An 18,213-nucleotide genomic window follows, 5' to 3' on the forward strand; every position below is an offset into this window, starting at 1 on the left:
CCAATCTGAATCCGAAAAGGCTTTGAGGAGAAGGGCAGTCATGATTGGATAAAATATGCCTTGACCGATTGATCCCTTTATGTAACGAAGTATGTGATGTGTTGCAGCCATGTGTATGTCAATGGGGGAACCAACAAACTGACTAAGCTGATGAACCGCATAGGTAATGTCCGGCCTTGTTGCCGTGAGATATAGGAGCCTTCCGATCAATCTGCGATAGCTACTTGGATCACTTAGTGGCATTCCATTTTCTTGTACCAAGTTGGATCCCGGAACCATAGGTGTGTTCACAGATTTGCAATCAATAAAACCCGCGTCGTTTAGGATGTCAAGAGCATATTTTCTTTGGCATAAATTCAGTCCGGTCTCACTGACTTTGGCTTCAATGCCCAAAAAGTAGCCTAGAATCCCCAAGTCTTTTATTTTGAAAGCTTTATCCAACATGGCTTTGAGTTCTTGGATAAGAGTCAGTGAACTGCTAGCTACCAAAGTATCATCAATGTAGACTAAAAGAGCTATATAGTTGCTGTTGGTACCTCTAGTGAATAGGGACGGATCAGCGGTGGACTGCTTGAAACCAACATTTAAAAGTGCAGCAGTGAGCTTGGCATTCCACTGTCGACTCGCTTGCTTTAGCCCATAGAGTGACCTTAACAACTTGCAAACTTGATTCGGTTTTTCTCCTTGAAATCCCAGGGAAGTAGCATATAAACTTCTTCCTCTAGATCGCCGTGTAGAAAGGCGTTATTGATGTCCAATTGATGAATATGCCACGCATTAGATGCTGCCACAGCTAGAAAGGTCCGAATTGTAGTTAGTCTAGCCACCGGGGAGAAGGTCTCGATGTAGTCCACACCTAGTTGTTGCGTATATCCCTTAGCCACCAATCTAGCTTTATATCTTTCAACAGTGTCATCCGCCTTGGGCTTGACTTTGTAAACCCACTTACATCCTATGGGTGTTTTTCCAGCTGGTAAGTCTGTGAGTTGCCAAGTATTGTTGCTTTGTAGGGCTGTAATTTCTTCACTCATTGCATTTCTCCAACATTCTTGTTTGATAGCTTGGTTGTATGTGCGAGGCTCTGTTGTGGCAGTAACTGACAGTGTGAAAGCCTTATGAGAAGGCCTTAAATGCTCGTGTGACATGACTCTGGACAAAAGGTGAGGAGAGGAACCCTGTCTTCGAACCATGTCAGAATAATATTCCTGTAGTTTCTTAGGCATGTGTCGATCCCTGCTTGACCGCCTTAAAGGAATGGATTGCAGGGGATCAGTGATCACATCATCCTCATGATTGGAAGCCTCATTATTTGACTCATCATTAGACACATTTTCAGTAGTTGAATCATGAGCATTTTGACCATATGAAGGTTGATTTTCAAAGGCAGAGAATTGTATATCAGTGGCACTGCTTTCTGGAACTTGACTTTGGTCTATTGGAGAATTGTATGGATCTTCAAAGTCTATTAAGGTTGATGTTGGAATGTCCGCCAGTGAAGGACTGAATTGTTGTGGCATTGTCTTGTTTGGTTGCTCAGAAAAGGGAAATTCCTGCTCATAGAAAACCACATCTCGAGACACAAAAACAGATTTATCAAATAAGTCATATAACATGTAACCCTTCATATGTGCCGGTAAGCCAATGAATATGCATTTTCTTCCTCGGGGTTCCATCTTATTTCTAGATTGAGGCAAGGTAGAGGCAAAACATAGACAACCAAAGACTTTGAGAGTAGTGAGGACGGGATCTTTACCATACAAAGCATTCATCTGTTCCCACATAGTTCTACATTGTGTATAATAGTCATTTATGGAAAGAATACCTTGCCTTAGTCCGTAGATTTCGCTCTGTAACGCAGAAATTTTCTGAGCATCGCATTGCGCAAAATGCCTCTTCAGATCTTCCCAGACATCAGCCGCTTTATCCAAGTGCATAATTAATTGCGCTATGGAGGAGTGAAGTGATCGGAAAATCCATGAGCACACCATTAGGTTACAGTGCCTCCAAGTTGCGAATCGGTTGTTCTCTCTGCTCGGTGCCGGAAGACTGCCGTGGATGAGGCACCACTTGTTCTTGACTTCTAAAGAGATCCTCATCGAGATGCACCAGGAAGCATAGTTCGAGCTCCCTGCTAGGGGTGGACTGACCTAGGTTGCGGACGGATTATCGCTCGCGCTAAGGAAATATGGATTCTCCATATCCTCCACTGCATAACTCCTCTGTAAATTGGGACTTCTCTGCGAAGTCGTCGCTGTGCGTACCGGCGATTGAGCCGCCGGCGTTGTTGCATGTGTTTCCTGAGTTGCCGCGCCGGTGACGGCGGCGGCGTACGAGCTTGGCCGTAGCGGCTCTGATACCATATCGTGATGTGTTAATGGAGATGAAAACAGAAGAACTTCATTTCTGTAGTTGACTTTAGGAAGGAAATTGGTAAAGGGAAAACTGTTTATTGAAAGAAGAAACTACCACTTAAATACTTTAGTGGCAGTTGTAACGATACAAGAAAGAAGGAAGAGAAAAATACATTTACGCCATTTCTATTTTTCTATTTTCTTCCTCTAATAATATCCAATCCCAAAATTCTACACAATGAGATGATGAAAACGTATCATTACTACTTGTTTCAACCTGACATAAAACTGAATTATAGTCCCCAACAGAAACCCAGGCTCCATGGAAGTGAAGTTTCTGTTGGGAGAGGTCCGCAAAAAGTTTTTTCTTGAGTGCATGGTTGGGGCTCCCGTATAATACAGACAGTATCCATGGTTCACTATTGTGTGGGAGAATTTTAAGGACTACAAACTGGGGGTGTGTATGGAGAACTTCCAAGTGGATAGTATCTCTCCATAACACCCAGATACCCCAGAGAAGCCTACTGCTTCAATTCTCTGCCATTCATCTGCGCCTATTATGGCACAAAGTTTGTCTGCTTGGATCCCAGAAACCTTAGGTTCAAGGATATACACAATCGTAGGATCATATATGCGAATGAGAAACTTCAAGCAGCGACAGAAGGATCTTGTTGCCACTCCTTGACAATTCCAAACAAAGCAATTCATAAATAACAATGCGGAAAAAACAAGCTCGATTGAGCATGCAGTCGATTTATTAAGGCCAACAACTCTGCCATCCTCCATCATCTTGTCGTTATGGGGTCGGCCATGTCCAAAAATCCATTATCATCATTTGGTGGCTCGAAATATGGGTGGTTGATGCCACCGAGTGGATGTTCCAGGTTGCTCTCGTTATGGTGGATCGTTGTTCTCGTGATCAATCTGCCTATCGATGATCCACGAACCCCAATGTGCTCTGATTTGGCTACAACCCTCCTTGGCATAGTGCCCCTACTTCCTCGCCCTCTATAGTTGCTGCGTGGTGTAGCATTGGTTTTGGGCTGTTCTTCATGGGTGGCAATCCACATCATTCCTTCCATTTGTGGCCGCATGTGTCTCTGTTTGCACGGGATGGCGTTCATGCCTCATTTGTGTTCTAATCTTCGTATGTGTCTCCCTGGCCGTCTCATCTGGACGTTTGGTGGTATCCTCCAACTGTGCATTATCTTCCAGGTTTTAGAGGGTAGCAAATCGTGAGGCGTTAATCATTTTATTCTAGTCAAGGGTTCTAGCCGAGCTATGGGGGCTGTCACCAGTAGGATGGCGAATGGCATTGTTCCGTTCTACCGGTCTTCTTAGGGCTTGCCTTTCTCTACGAGTAACCAACATCCAAAGCCCATATTTCTCTGTGTACTGGGCAGCAGTAGTAACTTCTGGTTGTGCCGAAGTAGTCCGAATGAATTGGAGTTTTGGCCAGCTTCTAATTCTCTATTGCCTCCGTCTTGTTCCATCCCTAGATTGTTAGCTGGTATTCTAGTTAGCCCACATTGGTCTTGGTGATGCACGTAGATGCACACACTTGAAGCACACGAGATTGATACCCTCATACTCTATCGGGCATATTTTCCGGTGACACTTGAACTTTGCAAGAAGGGGCTTTGTTACATCAACTTCAACGCAAATCGGTGCAAACTTACCTCTTGAGACCTAACTCGTCACATAGTCTACTTTAATAGGCCGCACTATTTTCTCACCAATCTTCATCAAAAAGTCCTCGTTGAAGTATTCTATAGGGAACGATGGAAGTTGTACCCAAACCAATAACCCTTCCATCTTGTCCGCCACAGGATCGAATTTTGGCGTCGTCCATTCTTGAACAACAAGATTGTGATCCACGATCATCCAGGATCCCCCAAACCTGGCAAAATCATAATCGTGTTGAGATTCAAACTTGACTAGGAAATATTCATGCTCTAACACAATCACATTGCTGGAAACCCATGTTCCGACCACTTTTGGTATCCGAAAAATCATTCGTAGCTATTTCAACTACCGGACAAGGTGGTCGGAAATAGCATCCAATTTTGTAAAGTAGTCGAAAATATCGGCTACTAGAAAGATTGGCCGAAATTTCCAACTCAGTTTAAAAAATTTAAACTGTAAATATTTTCGGCCATCTTTACTTTGTGGTCGGTATTTCCGACCACTAAGTAAAAGTGGCTGGAAATCCGACCTATTTCTACACCATAATCCTTCCAAGAAAAATTAAAAAAATGTCACTTTTTCAACCATTTTTTTAATTAAGTAGTCGGATAGTCAAAGATTTCCAGCAGTGCTCCATGTGGCTTTCCGGCTTCCATAAGCTGTGCAACCTTCGTAGGAGGTAAGAATAACCCACCAACCGTCCAAGAAATCTGATGATTAGAGATCGAAGCCAAGGTTTCCTAAGCCTTATTTTCTCTTCCTTCGTCATCAAAATCTTGGGGCAGTTTGCTTCATCCTTATCTTCATCCATGTCTTCATTATCACAAACGATCTCACCATCTGGCTGTTTCCCGCTTACTCGGTTGGTTCTTACACCAAACAGAGAATGACTGTAAGTCGCGGGCGATGAGACAGTAGGCTGAGGCAAAGGCAAAGGCTCTAAGTGTTTCTTGCACTAAACCACCATTGGGGTGGGACTGTTAGCGGCCGGCCTATCTTCATCATGTTAGTCTTCTTGGTATTTCTTTTCAGGAGATATTGTTCTTCCGGCTAGCGTCCATTACTCACAGGAGATTCAGTTTCAGAGAGCGTTGCTATCTTGTTCATATTTGGAAGTGATTGTTGTTATCCACATTTCTTTGTTTTCTACATTATTATTTATTTAAAGATACTTTAGATTATCTTCCTTTACTTGTGACAAATATTCCGTAAATGCTTAGCTTACACCTTGAATATGCATGCAATGCAACACAGAGACAAGGCGGAAAACTTGTTCGGAGTGAGAATAAAGTTGGTCGCCGTGGTGGCCATCTCACAAGACACCGGAAAGAGAAGAAGAGTGCTGATGACAACGAAATTAATACAATGTTAAAGTCAAGTAAAACAAACATCATCGTGGCTACATTGATATTAACTGTAACCTTTGCAGCTGGTTTTACAGTCCCAGGAGGATACGACGGCAATCCTGGCTCAAAACAAGGGAAGCCAATATTGTTACGAAATACAGCTTTTATTGTATTTGTTGTGGCAGATACTGTTGCGTTCATATTCTCCATTTTGTCAATATTCCTTTACATTGTGATGGCGAAAGTAGCCTTATCATCTTCCAGGAAGTACAGAACTATCTTCAAGCTTCACAAGTTGGAGACGTCCGCAACATATTATGCCACATTTGGAGTTGTAATTGCATTCGTCTCTGGACTGTATGCCACTTTAGCATCTTCAATTGGTGTTGCCATTGCTGTTATAGTCATCAGCCTCGTCATTCCCGTATGTGTTGACGTGTCATTTAGCATGGATCAATTGGTTTAACACACAAATAGTGAGCTAGCATATTTATACTGGGAGGCAATACATATAAAAATGTGTAAACTTGTATTAAACTCCTTATTGTTTAATTTACTATAATTTGAATTTGAAATTTTCTTATTATGCCACAGTAGTAGGAGTTCTAATTCACTAATTTTGAGTTACTTTACATTATTAACACTAAAAATGTAGCAGGTATATATAGATGTTGGGCGGAGATTTGAAGGGCCATGTTCAACATCTTGCAATTCAAACATGGCATGACTTCTATGCAAATATAAGAAAATAAAGTTGCACATTCATTACAAGTTATAATCTTTTATTAATGCTGACCACTTGATCCAAAGTGTATGTTTAGAGAGATAAAAGCTCTCAATTCAATAGCAGTTTTTGCAAATTTTCCGGGTGACTTCTCCGACCACGGAAAGAATTCGACCGAGGCCATGAGAGTGAAGGTTTTGTATGCTCTTATTGGATTTTTTACTCAAAGGAAAGGGGTGTGAATTTAACTAGGCAAATTATATGGTCCATGTTGTATTATAGATTCAAGTTTGTAAAAATATTAAAATATTATGGGTTCATAAAAATGAATAGTCATTGTGGACCACGGTAAAAAAATGACATCATTTCGCACAATTTTTTTTTCACGCAATTCACCGCAACATACATTTTTGTAACTTACAATGTACATTATTTTAACACATAAAGTACATTATTCTAACACATAGTGTATATTATCTTACCCCATAAGTTTCATTATTCTGACATATAATGTACATTATTCTAACTCATAAAATTTAGCGACGTCGTTGTGGACCACGGTCCACACAATAATTTGCCATGAAAATGATACGAATTAATCAATTATCAATTTATACCTTGAGATGATATTGCTACATGAGCATTTCAACCGGAGGGTCCACCATAAGTAGGATTTGCACATGTCTTGAGTATTTTCTCCAAAAAAAAATTTGCCCATAGCTGGTTCCATTACATTTCACCACTAGCTAACTATGTATCTAATTAAAGATCGTTGATATTGGGGTAATTCCAGCCAAGTAGGTCACGTTGCTGACTTTGTAATTACAGGACCGTTTCTAAGAATATTGGGGTTCTGTGCGAAAATTTAACATGAACTCCTTTTTGTACAATTATAAACTAATAAATTACCTGTGCAACTCCAAGACCTACTGTGACGGCATCAAGTCCATCCAGCAATCCAAATGAGATTATGATATTTGTTTATTTCCATTCCATTCCAATAAAAAAAAAAAAAAAACTAAATATTTAAAGTTTAGGAGCAAAATAGTCCGAGGAAGATCAGCACTGATCACTTGGAAGGTTAGCATCTAAAATTTATGTGGCAGAGAAATTAAACAGAGGCAATCAACAATAAAATAGGAACCAATATATATCAAAGAACTGAATTTTAGGAATAAAGTGAAAGCACTTCTAAAATATAAATCCCTTCATAACAACATTGTGAGTACTAGATGCAAGTTGGCATTACTGAAGGGGAATAGAAAAAATATAAAAATAGCATATACTAGTATAAGACATGGAATGCCAGATCTAAGACCTGCCCCAACTTCTAAAATATAAATCCCTTCCTAACAACAAACATTTGACGTCAACAGTAATGGTTTCTGTTGGGCCTTGAAGGTGTTTCTACTAATCACGAGTTCCAGTTTTGTTCTAACTACCAATAGTCTCCACAAGAGCATTTTCTAATACTTTTGATAAAACAAAAAAGTAATATTTTTACATTTGTTTTCGAAAGAAGAGTATTATGTTTTCCCTTTTTATTCCTAATTTCGTACTACATTTGCATATTGACTCGACCTGTTTCTTGGATAAGAATCTGTGAGATGGTCTCACACAAGTGTGACTCTTTCTGTTATATTTGTTTACTCCTAGTTACCTTGCTACGGTTTTTCAATCTATACCTTTGAGATAATATTGCTACATGAACAGCATTTCGACGGGAGGGTCCACCATAAGTAGGATTTGCACATCTCTTGAGTATTTTCTCCTAAAAAAAAAAAAAAAAAAAAAAAAAAAAAAAGAATAAATGAGGAATGCCCATAGAAGGTTCCATTACATTTCACCACTATTGTAGCAAGCTAACTATGTATCAAATTAAAGATAGTTGTTGGGGTAATCCTAGCTAAGTAGGTCACGTCGCTGACTTTGTAATCATACAATTACAAATTTAATTTCTAGTCCGCTTATTTGGTCTTCTTGATTTGAACCGAGTTATGTTGTGTAATGAAGTATGCAGAAGTTACAGGCAGTGGAGGAAGATATATATAGGTTCAGACAGAGGGAGGAGACTGCTTCGTATTTTCCCTTTAATTTCAAGACAAGATTGTTGTTACAATCAAAGTTCTAATTCAGTTCATATTACCCCATTGTTGTATTTTGATTGGTTAATAAAAGCGATCAATCATGATTTTTTTTCATTCATTTTAAACAGTTATATATTTCCATTCATAAAGTATACCTAGTTACCTTGCTACGGTTTTTCAATTTATACCTTGAGATAATATTGCTATATGAAGAGCATTTGGACCGGAGGGTCCACCATAAGTATGATTGGAAAATAGAGTATTTTCTCCAAAAAATAAATAAATGAGGAATGCCCATAGCTGGTTGCATTACATTTCACCACTACTGTAGCAAGCTAACTATGTATCAAATTCAAGATAGTTGATGTTGGGGTAATCCCAACTAAGTAGGTTAAGTCGCTGACTTTGTAATCACAAAATTATAAATTTAATTTCTAACCTACTTATTTAGTCTTCTTGATTTGAACCGAGCTAAGATGTGTAATGAAATATGCAGAAGTTACAGGCAGTGGAGGAAGATATAGCTAGGTTCAGACGGAGGAGGGAGGAGACCTGTTGAGATTAATAAGAACAAGAAAAATAATAATGGCAGTAAAGGATAAAGAAGACAAGATTTACGTGGTTCGGCAATGTGCCTACATCCACGGGAGTGAAACAATTCTTATATTCATAGTGATGGTGATAGTGGTGACACAACCCCTTAGGGATACAACCAATATATTTATAGGCATCTAATCCCTATACAATGGGTCTACCCATTTCACTCCTATTCCTAGTATGAGACAAACTCATATTCCTAATCCCTATATGAGACAAACTCAACAATCTCCGCCTTGGCGAATATGCTCTTTAGGAGAAAAAGATAACTCAACAAATCTCCACCTTGACGAATATGCTCTTTAGGAGAAAAGACTTATCTCACCATCTCCACCTTCACATATATGCCCTTTAGGAGAAAAGACTATCTCCACCTTCGCAAATATGCCCTTTAGGAGAAAAAGATAATTCAACAAATCTCCACCTTAGCAAATATGTCCCTTAGGAGAAAAGACTTTTCTCACCATCTCCACCTTCACAATTATGCCCCTTAGGAGAAAAATATTTATCTCACATATACACATGGATAGGAACAATCATGTTTATCCCAACTAGCCGGCCATATGCACCACACAGCATCAAACGTTACCCAGTGCATGTACACGAACCGCTTCGTCCCAAGCCATTCGCCCTCAGCCGTCGACCTGTTATACCGTCGCGACTCATGCTAACTGTCTCGTTCAGCTGACCTCCTGCATCTGGCCCATACCAGGTTCATATCCCCTCCTGGTATCCACGCTGCCCCTAACACAACAGCGCCCCTGCAAAGTCACATTAAACCCGTGTGCCTTGCCCAATGCTCCACTAACCAGCAATTACCACTGGCTAGCAACATGCACAACTCAGCATCAAACGTTCCTAGTGCATGTTCACGAATCGCTTCATCCCGAAGCGTCCGCCCATACCAGCCGTGACTCATGCCAAGCCCGGCCCATACCAGGTCCATGTCTTATGACAAGCCCAACCCGTACCAGCCGTGACTCATGCCAAGCCTGGCCCATACCAGGTCCATGTCTCATGACAAGCCCAACCCATACCAGCCATGACTCATGCCAAGCCTGGCCCATACCAGGTCCATGTCTCATGACAAGCCCAACCCGTACCAGCCGTGACTCATCTCAAATTCGGCCTATACCGAGCCAATATTGACCCATATTGATACCAGGTCCACGACCCCTCCTGGTATCTGCGCTGCCCAACACTACAGCGCCCCTCACCACTTTCTCATCTAGCATCTAGAAACGCCCAACAAGTCCAAACAATGTTCAAACTTGTTACTAGTTACCGCTAGAACATCACTTTCACTATAATAAGAGTCATCCGCATGAACCATGTTCATAGCTTCTTGCTTCTTCAACTCCTCCCAATCAGCCTCTTCCAGATTAGTTGGTTTTTCTGCCTTCATGGTTTTCAGAAGGCCCTGGTATGCCAACAAATTCATTACCCTAGACTGCCATAGCCCAAAATTCTCTATACCATCAAACTTTGATACCTCGAATTTTGTACTTGAACTGGTCATCTCAACAGTGCTCTGATACCAATTTGTTGAGATTAATAAGAACAAGAAAAATAATAATGGCAGTAAAGGATAAAGAAGACAAGATTTACGTGGTTCGGCAATGTGCCTACATCCACGGGAGTGAAACAATTCTTATATTCATAGTGATGGTGATAGTGGTGACACAACCCCTTAGGGATACAACCAATATATTTATAGGCATATAATCCCTATACAATGGGTCTACCCATTTCATTCCTATTCCTAGTATAAGACAAACTCATATTCCTAATCCCAATATGAGACAAACTCAACAAGACCGCTTGGTGTTTTCCCTTTAATTTCAAGACAAGATTGTTGTTACAATGAAAGTTCTATTTCATTTCATATTAAGTATGTACTTTCAATTAGATGGGCATGCGAAAGATTTGGTTGATGAGTAATTAAATAGTGATTTCCAACTGGTATTAAGATGTAAACAATTCATTAATTAATAGAGAAAAGGGTCAAATAAATTACTAAATTTTACCCAAGAAGTTAATTATACCCTTAAACTTTTAAAAGTTGCAATTAAACTCACAACATGTTATTTTGGAGCAATAAAACCCACAAACATGTTGGTGGCCTGTAATTGCAGGTCAATTACGGTTTAGGCCAACTCCGGCAAACTTCCGACAAAATTCCGACAATCCATGTCAAATACAGGCGACCGGCGACCGTCAAACGGTCACTGGTCACGTTTGGAGAAGGCAACCAACTTGGTCACCTGTTCTGACTACTGGAGAAGGCGACCAAGTTGGTCTCTTTCTCCAAATGTGATCGGTGACTGTTTAATATAATGGTCACCGCTATTTGACTGGATTGTTGGAATTTGGTCGGATATTCACCGGAGTTGGCCGGAACCCTAGTTGACTTGAAAGTAGCGGTCACCAACAGGTTTGTGGGTTCATTGCTCCAAATAACATGTTTGTGAGTTTAATTGCAACTTTAATTTTAAAAGTTTAAGAGCCTAATTGATTTCTAAGACAAAGTTTACGGACTTATTTGGCAATTTTCCCTAATTAATATACAAATTAAAGACACCAACTAGATGACATTTAAGAAGCTTTAAAAAAAAACTATACTACAATTGGTTGTTAAGAACATGAACTCTGTTAAAAGAATAATTAGAACAGAGAAATAAGAGAGAGAGGGAGAATCATGTCTTCATTCATCTGTACAACTTCCAATACACATACAATACATATATATAATACCAAATAATAATGGCATACATAATGACACATTAATATGTCTGTTACAAACGTTACAAAATAATGGCCATCATTAATATTTATAACACTCCCCCTTGGACATTATTTGTCCATTATCTTGCCTCGTTAAAAACTTGTTAGGAAAACCCTGTGGGAAAAACCTAAACAAGAAAAGAGTACAAGGTATATGGATAGGATACATTCATGCCTCATTAAAAACTTCACTAGGAAAACCACGTGGGAAAAACCTAGTTGAAAAAAAGAGTACATGATATATGTAAAAACATATATTGTATTGGTCGCCTCATTAAAAACCTTAACTTAAAAACCCTGTGGGAAAAACTTAGTTAAGGGAAAAAGAGTACACCCATAAGCCTTCAGGGCGCAAACCGCATAATCTTCAAGATTTTGGGGTTTGTCCATTTAAGCAATTATTTTGCAACTTTTCCTCATTGTCATTACTATATCATACCCATGCCTCGTTAAAAACCACACTAGAAAACCCAATGGGAGAAAACTAGTGAGGAAAAGAGTACATGATATTTATGTATTTATGTGTTCCAAATAGTGCGTAACTGTTAGTCTTTTATGACTTAATCTTCAGGATTTTACGTTCAATCTTCCAGATTGATTCAAGTAAATGTACTTCCAGTCTCCCCCTGAAGATAACAACCTTCAAGTTCTACATATATTTCAAATTTTGAAGAGATGGATTAGACAAATCTTCTGGATTGTCACTAGAGTAGTGTACAATAATCTTATAGCTCTTGTAGAGCTAATATAACATTTGTGCAACACAAGTGTTATTGTCCTCATTTTGAACATTTAGGGAAATTCATTGTATAACCAGTTTGGACTTGGCATTGCGGGGATCAAACAAAACAGCCAGTACCCAAGTAGCCTATTAAAACTGTATCATGGTTTCTTACATACATGTCATGTCTTTGTATCTCGAAGATACCAGAGGATATGTTAATCATTATTCAAGTACTTCATTTGTAGGGGGAGCACTAAATTTTGCTATCAATTTCATCGCAAATATGTTGCGATTATGGAACTTCTGGTTCTATAATGGTGTTCCAACGATAATGAAGTAAGGGACTTCGAGTCCGAAAAGGTTCCTTATCTGCTTCAGGAGATTATTAGGCAACCTTTGATTTGATAAAAACATGACACTTATATGTATATAATGTGAAAAAGCATTTTTATATGTAGGCTGACTGGTGTATATATAAAAAAGATCTTCAAAGAAAAACTCGATCTTCAAGTCGAGATAATACTTATAGCTTTCACAAGCTTTTTATTTCAAAAATCTCAGTCTTTAAACATGAACTGACATCATCAAGCTCTTTATATCTTTTATTGATGTTTACACCATCAATCTTGACTGAGATAATAAATAATAAATAAGTTCATTATCAACTCTTTATCGAGCACACAATGGTACATATTATTCCTTCAATGAGGATATTAACTCCATTCGCAACCCTTTAAGGAGTAAATAATGACACTTAATAATACTTAAAAATCCTCATTTCGAGAATTATGAATCCATCAGGGATTTCTCAAGAAAAATTTAACTGCATATCTAAATTTATTATTCTGCCAATTGTATTATGTAGCGGAACTTAATGCCATTTACCGTGGGAGAGTATATTTGATTAAAATCAATTAAGGGTCTCTGCGTGAACCCATAGGCTACAAACTCGCTTTATCACCTCATTATTCTTATTTCTCTTTCATGCACACACCCATTTGTAACCTTCAGGGTTAACGCTCAAATGGTGTATTGTTATAAAGAGAATTTATTCATTTTAGCGAGTCGAGCTATGCCTTAATTGCTCCTTTATATATTAAATAGTCATGGCACTTCTGGTGCCTAACTCTGGATCCAGATTATATAACGAGCAATTTGTAATGGCAATTGTGTTGTCGACAACTATAACCTTTTTGTAAAACTCCCATATTTGTAAAAGTAATGGCAATTTCTAAAACAACCAGATTGTAAATATTTCCCAAAGATATTTTGATCTGGTCGTTCCGCATCCCTAGTATTACGTTTGTTTGGTGCACCTATAAGTCTTACCAGGGTTTTTCGTCATCTGGACGAACGTCTGCAGGACATAATTATTCAAGCTATTTCAAGAGTGACCATATTTCTTTACTAGATCTAGTATTATGATCCATATCTCTTTCACCGATAGATCTCCTACACTTCTAGTGTCAAAGAGTATCGATAGATATGTTTGGTCCAAGGATATAGGACCTAGTCACTTCTTTTATGATCATTATGATCAATAGATGTATTTGGCAAATTATTTGCTAAAATCGCAAATAGATTATCTTTTGAACTTCCAGTTCAATCTAACTAGTACATGGATTTAAATAATGAAGATGTTTTTATTCTTATGAAATTTCTTGGCATTCCAAAAAGCTACGGAGTAGTATATTATCTCCCCCTAATGCCGAGAAACAATCTTCATTAGGAATGCAGTCAACGTACCCAATTATATGTATTGATCCCCTATCATGGGCTTTTAATCAATAGACGGAGGTTTCTTTGATAGCCCTTTTAGAGGTACGTTGTGGTGGTGATATAAAATAGACTGCGCAAATAAAATAACGCAGATAGGGAAAAGATACTTCTGAAACCATGTACTAGGTGAAAAAAAAGGGTATAGCAATCCTTGAGGGATTAATTTGTGATATGCATTGAGTTAGACTTGGGTAAAAGAACTTGACTCATAGTAACATCATAGCAATCCTTCAGGGATTGATGGGATAGGTGGACCATTTTTGGTCAAGAATTTATCGTCAAGGTTCTTCCTAAAGAGTGACTTAGAGAATTAAAGTCTTTAATCTACCTTCTGGGCAAATAAATATACAAAAAAAATGAGGGCTATAAATTTAAATATCATATGTCAAAATCTCATGTCAAAAAGTTTCTATGGCAGAAACTAGCACTGTAAACATGTCATAGCCTTTAATTGTTATCATATGCAAGCTAAGGTTTAGCAACGACAGGTGCAACCTAACCATATTGAGAATTCATGCTATTTTCCCACTTATAAGTTGGGTGATAAATCTCAATAGCTATGGCCTATAGCAAATCATAAATTCCCAACAAGAGAAATAACAAAATCTCTTATATGAACATAATCAAGAGATTATATGCTAAATGATGTCAATTAAAGAGAAGCACATGCAATATGTGATATAATTGTCCCTTATGTCTTGGACACCAAAAACTCAATTTAGTCATGCACATCATATTTGGTATACACAAGGCATGACATGACAAGAGATATTCTTATTAATTCATAAATTAGAAATATGAGAGAAGTACCGTTCGCCGAAGAATAATGGGCACATGTTTGCTTGCCGGGCCCATTCATTCCTATTTTGGGGAGTCAAAAACAGTACTTTTCCAAGCAAGCTCTCATTTTATCTCATAGTTTCATACAAGTATGAAAGCATCACAAAATAGCAAGATATACAAGCTGAAAACGGCAAAATTTTTTCAGAATTTTGACCTGGATTGCAGAATTTTCTGGGGGAAAACGGTAACACATTTTGACACAAAATTTGGCAGATGTGTAGTTCAGTAAGTCTAGAACTTACATAAAAATTTTCATGTCAATCCAAGGTGTGGAAGTATTTTTTCTGAAATTTTTTACAACATTGCTCCAGGCAGAAAAATAATTGGCAGCACACTGCCAAAACTTTACAAATATTTCTGGAATAACCAAAGCATATTTTTAACAAAATATTTTTACAGACATCGAATATCACGAGTCTAGGTTCTCCAGAAAAAATTTCATGCCAAAAGGAGTTCAATAAGTATTTTTCACGAATTTAATTTTCAAACTGCGCTGGTCAGAATTTTCAGGCAGTGGTTACTATTAAAAAAATTCACAATTTGTTTGCTTCAGGCAAACCATCATGATGTGAGTCAATTTTGACTTTTGGACAGTAGCATAGCATTAGAAACAGAAGTTGCCAACTTCATTCATGAGTCATAAATCACCTTAAAGATCAATCCCATTTGAGGTCTCCTAGACCTTTATTAAAAACGATCCGATGACCAAGCATATTGCAAAGTAGGAAAGTCTCGGAACTCATAAAGTACATTCCAACAAAAAAAACTAAAATTTTGATGTCTTTTTAAAAAACAATGACATTCAAAAATACTTATTATAATCTGGTCATGTACTACTACAGGAGTACAAGGTGACTATCACATATGACAATGAGACGCACACTATTTTAAATAATTTTTAGTTATGTACTTCTACTAGAGTACAACGGATTCATGTACCATCCGAAAAGGTACCATTCGGGAAGTAAAAACCCGTCCAAAAAATTAAACATAGAGAAGTAAATTCTAAATTGTCAAATAATTCCGGGTGACCCACGAGAATTAACTTCTAAGATCATGCGTCCATTTTGTACATTAATGGATCACAATAATTTATTGATCATAGGATCATACGATCCTTCAGGGATCAACTTAGACTCTATGAATCTTTTCGATCAAATATTCATAACCGATGGTTTAGACTAAAAGGTGTCAAATAAAAATTAGTGCTCTAAGTGTTTACCTTCTGGGCAAAACAATATTGAAAATATGCACTTTTATTGTGTTCAAATACTCACATTTGAGATATTCAAGATTCAAGACTCATGCCATATAATTTTATGATAAAAATTAGCACCATCAATATGCATGAATTTGGACAAATAAATCATTTGACTTCCAAAACAGAATTAAGTCAATTTGATATTAGTCATATAAATTGTCGTAGTGCTATTATCATATAACTAGTGCTATGAATTCGCCTTCTGGGCAATGCTATGTGTAAAATTCATGTTGTAACCACTTGTTGATCATGACAATCCTACAAGGACTATCGTATAATAAGTATATAAATCAATGACTTTAATTTTCATCTGGGCAAAACACCCATTAAGATTTATAATAAATCTTAACATATATGGCCTATAGCAAATAATTGTTATGTCACATTTTCTTCTATGATATACACATAGCCATATTGCATAAGAGAGCAAATTGTGGCACAACAATAATTGTCATGTAAGAATCAGTAGTGTCACAACATTATATATTTCAATTAAGCTCTCAAAAAAAATTAGGCATCAACATGATAGACATGCATATGACATATTATTATCTTAAATAATAAGCATAGTCAAAATTATCTAAAAAGACAATCACTCATCTAAGTTCAAGTAATCTATGCCATTTACCACATTTCAGTTTATAATTTGACATGGTATAACAACATTATGTAATATGATTGTATTGCCTAATAATAATAATTTATTGACATAATTCAAGGCAATAATATGAAGTGCATAATCAATCAAGTAGGCATAGATGATGTAGCAGTTTTAATCAAGTAGGATCAAAGACAAAGTGATGAGTATATTTTATACCTTAATTTAAATAAGTTTTATTGGTTAATTTTATTATTTATATTTTATATTTCATTATTATTAGTATATTTTGTTATATTAGGATTAAATAACTTAGTTAATAAATTTAAAGTGTAATTAAGTTTATTAGTTATTAAATTGAATTATAAGGTGAGTGGGTTCCATTTTGCTTTATCCCTAATTACACTTTAGTTTACTTCATATGTTTGCTGCGCTGTACGTTCATATATTATATTTATGCTTTTGTTTTGTTTCGGCAGGTTGCGGACGCGAGACGAAAAGCTAAGGCGCTAGAGAGATTTCAACGGATTCATTCGCGGAAGATTTCTGGAGGAAATTAAACAAAACTTTTTGAGGATGAAATTGAAGAGAAAGATGCGGTAAGAACCTGAATTCTAGGGAAGCTTGTTGATTTGGAACCCTATAAAAGGAGAGCTATTCTGATGTATGTTGGCAGATTGTTCCTTTCATATTCTTATATTTTAGAATAGTTTTCTCTATGTCTAGCTAGATTTTCTTAATCTGATTCAAGGATTTGAAGTTTGAGTTGTGAATTTAGGGAGGTTCTATTTCAATTAATTTGTTGGATTCATGTACTTCCTATGCTTTTAGAGTTAATTTTACAGGAAGATTAATAATGAATTAAATTGACAACTTACTTTGTTATTGTTTTCCTATTGCTATTTTATGAGTTTATGATCCGTAATTGTCATAAACGATTAGACCGAGTAGCTTGTATTAATTATATTGCTGTGATTAGTACACAAAGGACAGGAAGACTAAGTTGCAGGTTGTAGCTATCTCAATCTGTGATTTAGGCTTAGTTATTTTTCATTAAAGTGTAATGATGTTATTGGGTGAATATGGAACGCTATCGTCCCCAGTTCATTCAATAATAGTAGTTGGTTCGAATGCTTGGTTTGAATCAGTTAATTCAGGGAGATCAAAGGCTAGTATGGCTATCCTAATTAGTCTTTAGCTAAGTACTTGAATCTAACTTTAATTTTTAAGAGCCGATGATCTGAGTCACATCTTTAAAATTCATTTCCCCTTGAATCAGAATTCAACATCTCTGAACTCGTTATTAATTATTGTTTATTTTATTTATTTTATTTATTCTTCTCAAATCCCCCAATTTTCCCTACTTTGAGTCATTTTATTTTAATTAAAGAAACGAAATTCATTAGTTCTCTTGGGATTCGACCTGGTCTTGC

General features: G+C 37.2%; 1 protein-coding gene across 1 annotated transcript in view; it reads left to right on the forward strand.

Annotated features, from left to right (window-relative positions):
- LOC109178641 (ankyrin repeat-containing protein At5g02620-like) overlaps positions 1-5,969 on the forward strand; it is a 39,871-nt gene extending 33,902 nt beyond the window's left edge. Inside the window, exon 4 of the mRNA XM_019328177.1 lies at positions 5,292-5,969. Within this exon, the coding sequence (XP_019183722.1) occupies positions 5,292-5,849 (558 nt within the window). The 3' untranslated portion in view covers positions 5,850-5,969. The remainder of the gene's footprint in view (positions 1-5,291) is intronic.
- Positions 5,970-18,213: the final 12,244 nt, after the last annotated feature.

The sequence above is a fragment of the Ipomoea nil genome, unplaced genomic scaffold (assembly GCF_001879475.1).
Source record: "Ipomoea nil cultivar Tokyo-kokei standard unplaced genomic scaffold, Asagao_1.1 scaffold0865, whole genome shotgun sequence".
Classification (NCBI taxonomy): domain Eukaryota; kingdom Viridiplantae; phylum Streptophyta; class Magnoliopsida; order Solanales; family Convolvulaceae; genus Ipomoea; species Ipomoea nil.